Below are 10,098 nucleotides of genomic sequence, written 5' to 3'. Positions count from 1 at the left end.
AGAATAGTAAGGAGACCAGTACAGTGGAACCTAGGTGATGTGAGACTGCTGCCCCACACCCTGATACTCTGTCATTCTAGAGGTAATGAGCTCCCAGGAGCTTTGGGGCTTGCCTCTTCTATTCTATTTTTATGTTTTGGTTCCAGGGATCAAACTCACAGCCTTGCACTTGCCAGGCATATGCTGTACCTCTGAGCTGTAACCCCAGCCCTTGCTGCTGCTTTAGCTGGCTGTGAGGGCTATTTTGTTCCCTTTGAACCTGAAAGTATTACCTTGAAAGGCTTCTTTTCGCACTATTCATGGTCTTAATACTTGGCTGCTCTATGGCTGCCTCTGGGAACACAAGGCAGTCTAGGTGCCTGGAAAATACTGTTTTGGTGCTTGAATGGTCATTTCCCTCTTTGACCACCTTTCTGCCTTACCCAATTACTGGAGCATTGATTCAAAAATTTCATCTAATCCTTTTTAAAATCGTAACCATTTTAAAACATAGATATACATCATGTTTTTCAGTGAATAGGAAAATAAATCCTAAGGCCCATAATATTGCTGGAGATCATTTAATGTTTTCTCCATGTAATGTTACTAATCAGCTGAATACTTTTACCCCAGTAGGGATTGCAATGATTTTTGTGGCAGATCTGAAGTATGCTCGTGTATCCACGTCCTAGCTTCTCACTAATGACCATCTAGTCATGTACCTTGAGGGACAGCCAAGCTCTGTAACCTAAGGTCATGGAGCTGTAGGACACAGGTGAGCTTCTAGGGAAGCTAATGCTTGCTAACTGGCGGGACTGACGTGTTTAGGTGCAGGGCAGTCGCTTACAAATTAGGCTTGGGGGGCTGGCCATTTGTCACCATAAAGTATAGGTTACTGAATCTCTGAAGTGTTGCTGGGCATCTCTGATCTGCAGTTTTATCATCAGAAAAATAAGAATGATAATAATACCTCCCTCGTAAGTGGAGATAATGCATATAATGCATCTAGTAATGTGCCAAGCAATATGATACTCAGAAAATATCAGCTGTGGTCATAGTTTGGTCGCAAGTCGCTGAGGTCTAGTATCATAGTACCCACATTCACATTTTCTGGAGCCAGAGCAAATCTCTAGGCAGAGGGCTTCAAGGGTGAGACACAGAGACCAACAACAGTCTCATCACGACAGATGCCACAAAACATCACTGAATGGATAGTGGTATTCAGAAGGTAGAAGGGGGCTGTCATGATGGCTATCTTGTACAAAAGGAACGAATGTGCTTTATGAGCTCCTGGGGACACGCAAGAGCTCCTCAAAGAGAAGAGGCCAACACATTGCATCCAGACTCGGAGAAGACTTTGCCACACGGAGAGCAAGTGAGGCTCCCAGCACGTGCGGCGGGCTAGTGCGCAGCCGCTGAGGCGGAGCCAATCACGCGGCGCGGTCCGCCCTCGCGCGACAGTACTGCGGTGCATTCGTGACGTCATCGGTTGCTATAGAGATTCACGCTCTGCAGACGCTCACTGAAGCAGGGGCGGCCGGGTCAGAACGTGACTGTGGAGAGGACTCGGCTGTCACCGTGAGCGCCCGAAGTAGAGGTCGAAAGTCCTCCCGCGGCAAAGCCCGAGTCCGCGCTGCTCCCGGCGACGCCTCTCGCGACCTGGGTCCGCCACAGTTCCAGAGCCCCGGGGAAGACACCCGGGTGGCATAGGTACAGACTGGCGCAGATGGCGGTGACTCGAAGGCGGCTGCTCCTGCGCTGGCCGTGCAGCCCAGGGTCGAGGACCAGGACACCTGCCGGCTGCTCTTGGACTGCGGCCTCGCGCTCAGGGCTGGGCTGCAGGGGACCCAGGGAGGGCCACGGCCTTCGCAGAGCGCCTGGCCCCAGACACCATCTTCGTGGGAACTGCGGGAGCTGTGGCGAAGCTGAAGTACCGACCCCGTGCCAGAACCTGGCATGGCCCTTCTGGAAAGAAAATGCCAGAAAAGCGCTGTAGCCAGGCGGGGTGGGAGCCTCAGGCTGCAGCTGGTGGGAAGCCAAAGAAAGGGGCGGCTGGGGAGTGCACCCCCGACTCAGTTGGGGAAGAAAGGAAAATGGGGGAGACACATTCTGGGTTGGGGCTCCTAGAGACCGAAGGCGACATGGACACGCTGGAGATGGTCCAGCTGAAGCTGGAGACCATGAACGTGCAGGCTTGCGCGCAAGTTCGGGCAGTTGCGACGACACCACTTGGAGTGCAGCAATGTCCTCATCAAGAGCATCCCGGGCTTTTGGGAGCAAGCTTTCCAAAACCACCCCCAGCTCTCTGCCTTTCTCAATGGCCACGATAAAGAGGTGCTAAGCTATTTGAACAGCTTAGAAGTAGAGGAACTTGGCCTCCTTAGATTGAGCTACAAGATCAAGTTCTACTTTGGCCCTAACCCCTATTTTCAAAATAAAGTGCTCATTAACGATAGGGTGTGGGCCTTCCGGTCAGGTGGTTTCTCATTCTACTCCAATCAGTGGCTCCCAGGGCATGATCTGCACTCCATGACTCAGGGAAACCCAGAAAAAAGCCATAGCTTCTTTGGGTGGTTTGTAAACCACACTTCTATTAAAGTCTGACAAGATTGTTGAGATAATCAATGAGGACCTATGGCCCAACCCTCTGCAGTTGAAGGGGCTGATGGAGAGAAAGCAATGGAAGCCAGGCCAGGCCCAGCAAAGCAGCCAGGGGAGATCCCACGCCTAGAATAAAACTGTCCGACTGATCCTGTGCGAATCTCTCTATTACCTCCTGCGGGACCAGTTCGTGGCTCTCTACATGTGTCCTTCATCTTGGTTTCTACGTGCTGTAGTCCATTTGGACTTTAGCCAGAATATGGCACTTAATAACATGTTCTTTTGCTTTGCTGTGGCTTTCTTTTTTTTTTTTTTAAATAATAGTGTCGCATGTTATGTGATCTCATCCTGCTGTTTCCGTGTAAAGCACTTATGCTTGAGGTGTGTACTGCCTTTCTGTACATTGCCTCAACCCTAGGTTTGTTTGTTTGTTTGTTTTGGTTCTGGGGATTGAACTTACGACCTTGCACTCACCAGGCAAGTGCTTGAGCCACTGAGCTAAATCCCCAGCCCTCGACCCTGTTTTTGACTCTGGCCTTCTCCCCTTAGCAGTAATATAAACATTCTCAAGTCATTCTTCGGGAGGCCCAGAGCATCCTCGAGCTCTGCTGCTTCATGGCTGGTGGCTTGCTGGGCTGCAGGTTCATCCTGGCCATGCACTTTATCAATGGGAAGCTTTACTGTTCCCGCTGCAAAATTAAGCCAATGCATGTGACTAGCCAGAATTTATTGTCATGTGAGTTTGGGAGTACCAGCTAAGATGCCACCTACTTATTTCCAGCTTTGGCGAGCAGAATGGCACTTGACTGCTGGGCTTCAATGGGTAGTATGCCACGTATTCCATCGCGTGTCTTCTTGCCTCTGAGCGTGTCTGCTGATGAACCTTTGCTTCTGGCTAAGCCAGGTGACTCTCAGACCACTAACTTTTGTCTAGATTGCTGTTGGCCCTTGTTGGCTTCCTGGTCAACAAGGACCTCAGGAACTGCCTATTGACTCAAGCACCTGCCAGTGCATGAGACACACACTAGCCTTTCCCAGGTTTCAGGGCCCTACTGGCTGAGACTGGTAGGGAAGACTGCCATGTACGGCCACATGCTCACTTCTTCGTATGTGACTCTAGGCAAGAGTGGGCCTGGGCCCCACCTTTGTCAACTAAATACATTTGTCAAACTCCCTTAATTTCCTCTGAGACATGCTCAGGGTACCCTAGGGGAGGCGCTCTGGGGGAGGTGTTTCCGTCTCTGTGGACTGCTGTCTGCTTGATGTTATCTCGTGTATCCAGGGTACTTCCTTGAGTTCCAGAGCCCTCTCCCACTCTATCTTCCACTGTCTCTCTTTCTTTCTCTTGCTGCCACCTTCCTTTCCCCTTCCCCCTTTCCTTTCTTCCTTTATTTTTTGGAACTTTTTAAAATAGTACTACAGATCAGACAAGAGAGGAGGCAACCATGGTTTTCTACATATAGAAATGTAGAACATATAGAAATGTCTACATATACAGGTGGAGACCTCTATGCACACGCTCATGCTAGGCTAAAATAGTCAATGAAACCAAAGGGCAGGTGGGTTTGCGGTCAGATTCCTCACACCTGGGTCCTACTCTATAGTTCTGAAGTTGAAAACTCAGGGCGACTATGTGGTAGACTATTTTCCACTTTTTTGTGTGTGACACTCAGGATTAAACCCAAGGCCTATGCACTTACAGCTTCAGCCCTTTAAAAAATAGCATGGGTGTGTGTGTGTGTGTGTGTGTGTGTGTGTGTGTGTGTGTGTGTGAGAGAGAGAGAGAGAGAGAGAGAGAGAGAGAGAGAGAGAGAGAGAGAAAGAGAGAGAGAGAAGATCTCACTAAATTGCTAAGTTGCCTAGGCTGGGCTTTAATCTTCCTGCCTCAGCCTCCCACACTACTACAGTCTGTGCTGGTTATGACTTTTGTGTACATGTTTTTCAAGATCCAGGGTCCTCCTGCTGTCTCTTGGAGTAGTTTCAGCCACCTGGATCATCAGTCCCAGCTCCCGCTCTGACAGTCTTTCACTGTATACCTTCAGATGCTGCAGGGGTGGGCATTTGTCTCCACTTTGGAGGATTCCAAGGTGCATCTAGGGCATGGGAATCTGTTCTAGACCTTCAGGTTATTTCCAGCAGCTGGGCAAACGGAGCTGGGCCCATCCTGCCCAGGCTAGCCTGTGTCCTCCTTCCCCTCATCCCTGAGGGTGGAAAGGAGGATCAGGTCTACATCTACAGTCCCCCAGCTTCCCTTAACTTAGGTTAGACCTCAGTCTAAGTTTTGTAAGGGAGTCCTTGGCTGAGAGTTGCAGTAAGGGGAGGCTAGCAGGGAAATTGGAGCAAAAATGTGGAGCAGGCGTGATCCTGGTAAGGGATGGCCCTGGGAAAGCTGACAGAAATGGCCTGAGAAGCTGCAGGGAGAGCCTGCTTATCTCAGTGATAGAAGATGGGTAAAAAGAGCCTTCCTCGGGGTCAGGAAGGGAGCGTTAAAGAAGTTGTTGATAGGATGCTTAAGTGAGGGCGAGTCTAGAGTTTTGTCTCCTTTGTATCTTATCATTCATGGCTTTTTTAAATATCACAAAAACAAACTAAAAACAGAATAATGTTACTTGGGATGCTTCCTCTTTAGTTCTAGATGTGACCTTGTATGTGTGGATGATTAATGCTACATTGCTGTGTATTTTGCCTCTGAAATCTTAAGCGCTTTCTACACTTTTGCCTAAAATGTGCAAGTCCACTCTTCTATAGAAGCTGTTTTGCTTTTTGTTATGGAGATTTTCAGAAACGCAAAGGTCAGTCCTTGGGTCCTGTGTGCCATCCGCTGGCTACAGTCACCAGCCACAGTTAACCTGGTTTCATGTACAGTTTCTTCTACCTGTGATGTTTATTGAAAGTCCAGCTGGGCTGCTTTGAGATACTGGAACTCTGGCGGTGATAGTTGTGTGGCGTATTAACATTATCAAATATGCTTTTTGCTTTCATAACTAATGAAGTCCCAGAAATGGACCTTAGAAGTGAGTTTTCAGAATTAGTAAGGAGACTCAGAGATAAAGGGATTCTCTGTCTCCCCCACATCCTCAAAAGGAGAGACTGTTCAGTTATAAAAGTACTATAAAGACTGTGATGTAGTCAGGCGAGGCCTGCACTACATAGTGAGACCCTGTCTCAAAAACAGAAACAAAAACCAAAACCCTCCAATGTAAGGTACTTGAGACCCTTCACTGTAAAATCGGTTTTTTTTTTCCTGTGTTATATAGAGGGTTGTGTGACCATTAGGATGGTTATCAGCTTGTCCTGGTTTCATAATACAACTCTGGTCTTGAAAGTATAATTTGGAAATCATTTTGTTCTGTGAAAATAACCTCCCAAAAGTAAAGTAATCACTAATTGTTGTACTTGATAATTTTACATTTTGGTAATAATACAATTATTTCTGTGTTCCTAAAACAGCATAAATTGTTGTTCGCTTGGATGCATGTTGAAAAAATAAAACCATATGTCTCTGTTATATTTCTCATTTGCAGAAAATAATTGGAAAGTGGTTGGACAGTTGAAGGACATGTACATTGGCCAAGTCAGTGTTAGGAAACTTGGGACACATCTGTTACTTGTTTTTTTTTTTTTTTTAATACAAAAGATGTTAATATATGAGTTGTTTTTTCTAAACTAAAACCTTAATATGCAGGTTTATTGCAGTGTTGGTACTCTGTGGTACATAAGTGGGTTTTGGGTACAGTGTGGGCCCTTATTTTTAAAAGGTTCACCATTACTGGCCTAGATATGTGATTCCCAAGCTCAGACTCCCATACAGAAACATATGAAATCCTGATTTCTAGTTTTTTCCCAGATATTGAAGTTCTTTGGTTATAAGACAAGCTATGTAGTCTTGGTTTTGACAAGTGTACTAGTTGCATCATGTGGGAATTCTGTGATTCTCAACTTTCAGAGCGCATCTGAATTATGTGTGGCATCCTGATAGAGCCACACATTCTGATTCAGATTCTGATTCAGCACTTGGGGGGTGGAGTCCAAGGTTCTGCATTTTCAACAAGCTTCTGGGTGATGACAGTGTTGACAGTTTATGGACTACACTTGGAGTTGTAGGGAAGGTGACCTTGAAGGCCCTTCATATTCAAGTAATGGCACCCAAGCTTGGTTGCATATTGGATAGATCTGGAAAACTTAAAAACATTGTTAGAGCTCCACACCAAAAAAACCCAAACAAATCAGAATGAGGAGAGATTGATTCAGCCACAGAGACTTCAAAAGTTTTCCAGATTATTCTGACATCTAGCTAGACTTGAGAACTGGGTTCTTTGATGCTGTTCACTTCGGGTCTATAACAAAGATCATTTTTATGAATCAAGATAAGACAACCACAGTGACATCCAAATATCACATGAAACTTCTCAGCAGAAAATGATTGCAATAAAAGGCAAATTATTAACTGACAAAATAAAATTGGCTTGTATGATAAAAGTCTTAAATAACTACATCATGTTCAGGGCGTAGTAAATACTCCAGTGTTGAACTAATTCATTCCTAGTCTGTATTCAGATATTATGGAACTAGGTTGGTAAATTTGGGAAATGGGTCAAGTTGTTTCATAAGGACATCTGTGATAATTTTCTGAGGCTGCCATCACAAAGTACTGCACAGTGGCTTGTTTATGCAACAAGTTTATTTTCTCAGGTCTGGAGGATAGAGGTCCAAAGCCAAGGTATTGGCAGGATTGGCTTCTCAGGGTCTCTATCCTTGGCTTGCAGATACATTTATTCTTGTGGTCTCATATCCTTATCTTTTAAAAGGACATAAACCAAATTGAATTGGGAACTATCCCAATGAGATCAATTAACTTTTATTAAAAGCCTTGTCTCCAAATAGAACCATATTCTAAGGGTCTGAGGACTAGGATCACAACGCACAAATTTGGTAGGTAGGTAGAGAAGTGATACAGCTCAGTGTATAACATCTTAAATTATACTTCTTTAACATGCGGATACTTTGCGTGTTATAGCAGTTGCTTTTGTATGGCTTATGTTCCAGGGACTGTTCCAGAATCTATGAGGATTAATTTATGAATCCTTACCATACTATTATGAGGTAAATGACAAGTGATATTCTCAATGAGGAAATACAGTAAAAAGAATTTAGGTAAATCAAGTCAGAGCCAGGCTATTTATTCATGCAGTCTGGTTCAAGAGTTCACATATGTATAGCTGTTCCCCCAAAACAGGGCTCATGATTAGTTATCAAAAGAAATATGTTCTCATTCAGTTTCCATTATTTATAGAGAAAGACATATACAAAAGTAATATTTCATACAAAGAATAAAAAAGCTTGATGCTCAGAGGGCCAATAAGGGAGTGTAGAAGGATGTAAGTTGGCGTAGCTGCTCTGGAGCTCCAGCTGATTGCTCACCTGGGCATCCTGTAGCTGCATCGTCAAGGAGAAGCAGGGTAGCAGGTCTTTATGTAGAACAATCTAAATTTGAATGTTGCAGGTTTCTGTTATCCTGCATATGGAGAGTAGCCTCCTTTTCAGGCCTAAACTTCCTCTTGGAATTCATGCAGAGCCTTTCTGAGTTACTATCTGGGAGAGGTCCTTTGCCCAATTCAGTTTATGCCCTCTTCACAGTTGAGCCTCCATTTTCCAGTACCCCCTTTCAAGTTCCTTATACCCAAAGATAGATACTGTATAGAGGAAAGGGTTTACTGAGCTATAGCTTTGGAGTCTCAAAGTCCAAACAGCATGTTACTGGTTCTGGTGAGGGCCCCTTTGCTGCATCACATCTTGGTAGATGGTATCCTGGCTGGGACACACGCAAGATGGAGATATCCCTTCACAAGGCAGCCAGAGTCATTCAGAAGTCAGACTTGGTCTTTTTTTTATAACAACCCTTTGTGAGAACTAAGCAGAGTTCCACAAGAACTATGTCAATTCCTTTTAAGGGAAGTATTCTCAATAACAACCTAGGCCCTACCTCTTAACAAATTCCCACTTGCTTGAACTAGTGGTTATACATGCATGACTGTTCCATTGGGCAGATTGCACCACTTTGTGGGACTGTCCTATGCTGCCCAGTGGGATAGTCATGAGCTGCCTGGCAGAGAGATGTATGAATTTTGGCCTGGTCATGCATATGTTAAAGGTCTTCTCGCTGTCTACCTTTGTTCCTGTGAGCATTAAGATTCCAACACATGAACCTTTCGGTGGTAAACCCAAACCACATCAAAAACAGCATACAGTAGTATAATGTATCTCTATCCAAATTGTTGGAGGAACCATTCAATGTGGGATTCATTCCTTCCTATGGGCTCATTCACTCTTTATGTTCTGTATGTATCCGTCTCTATTGATGACTTTGGAGACATGGTTATGAACAAATACAACTTTGAAATCTTCTGCCCCCTGCTAGGTTTCAACCTCTTCTAAACTTTTGGCTTGTTCTTTTAGTCAAACTGCTTCTTCCCTGCTTTCCTGCAGGAACTGCTGAGTGCCTTCGACCCATATAGACTGAGGAAGGTGCTAAAGAGCCTGCCTCATCCTTGGGCTTTACATATGATTTCAGAAGGCAATCAGGCTCTTCCTGACCGGGAGCACGAGGACCTCATAGAGTATTCTAGTTATGAGGAGTCCTCAGGTCTGTTTTCAATTTTGGGTTTTATTACAAAAGACCCTCTCATGACCTGCCGAATGTTTTGGGAGTACGCTAGGTTTGTTCCATGCTGTGGATCACAGGAGAGAAAAATAAGTGGCCCTTGCCACCATTGGCTTACCCAAACTTTCTGAACTTCTAGTTCTCTTCTTGCACTTTGGGCTTCCTCTCTTCTGCTGTGGTGATTTGTAGTTGAGGAAAGAAACACTCTGCCCTGAGGAGGCATTTAATCACCTGAGGAGAAAACTTCGGCAAAAACGCTTGCTTCTTTGAATATCTGGAGATGTCTTTCTACTCTTTTATACCTGGAAATTCTCAGCCATGGAGAAACACTGTTACCGATGATGGGTTCATATTGCTCAGGTGTTGGGGCAACAAAAATCTAGAGAACTCAGGTGATAGCCCATCTTTGTTTTTTAATCCATTTGCCCTTAGCATATTTGTACTGCTTTTGGAAACTTTTTCAATTATATTGTCACTATTCAGGTTCACAACTCATATCTGTTGATTCATTTTCACTGGAAATCTGGCCTTGTGTTAGCTCTGCTTCTCTTCTCCTGGTCAGTACCCTCCAATCCTGTGTTCAGCTACCAGATATTTAGGGCTCAAAGTTTGAATTTCCTCTTCTCCTTCCCATCCTGGCCCTTAGCAGAGGTTTGAAAAATAGAAGACAAAATAGCTTTCTTCTGTGGGACACTTTATAGTTTACAAAGTACATTCACTTACAGTGTCTTGATTATAACAAGTATCCTACAAGAAGATTCAAACACATAAATTAGCTAACCAAAATTGCAAAACCAGTAAGAGCAGAGTTACAGCTTTCAACTCACATTTTCTGATTCCAAATTCCATCTGTTATG

General features: G+C 44.7%; 1 protein-coding gene across 1 annotated transcript; it reads left to right on the top strand.

The window, feature by feature from the left end:
• Positions 1–1,186: 1,186 nt before the first annotated feature.
• Positions 1,187–6,088, top strand: Tspyl5 (TSPY like 5). The gene is given in 8 exon segments (XM_023561773.2): positions 1,187–1,354; positions 1,480–1,831; positions 1,834–2,167; positions 2,169–2,432; positions 2,434–2,474; positions 2,477–2,574; positions 2,576–2,630; positions 2,633–6,088. Coding segments are annotated over 8 exon segments (1,395 nt in total). The 3' UTR covers positions 2,716–6,088.
• Positions 6,089–10,098: the final 4,010 nt, after the last annotated feature.

This window comes from Cavia porcellus, unplaced genomic scaffold, assembly GCF_034190915.1.
Source record: "Cavia porcellus strain 051 isolate PalLab524CR breed Dunkin Hartley unplaced genomic scaffold, mCavPor4.1 scaffold_10, whole genome shotgun sequence".
NCBI lineage: Eukaryota > Metazoa > Chordata > Mammalia > Rodentia > Caviidae > Cavia > Cavia porcellus.
Note: the sequence above shows the minus strand (reverse complement) of the source record. Positions and strands in the feature narration are given on the sequence as shown.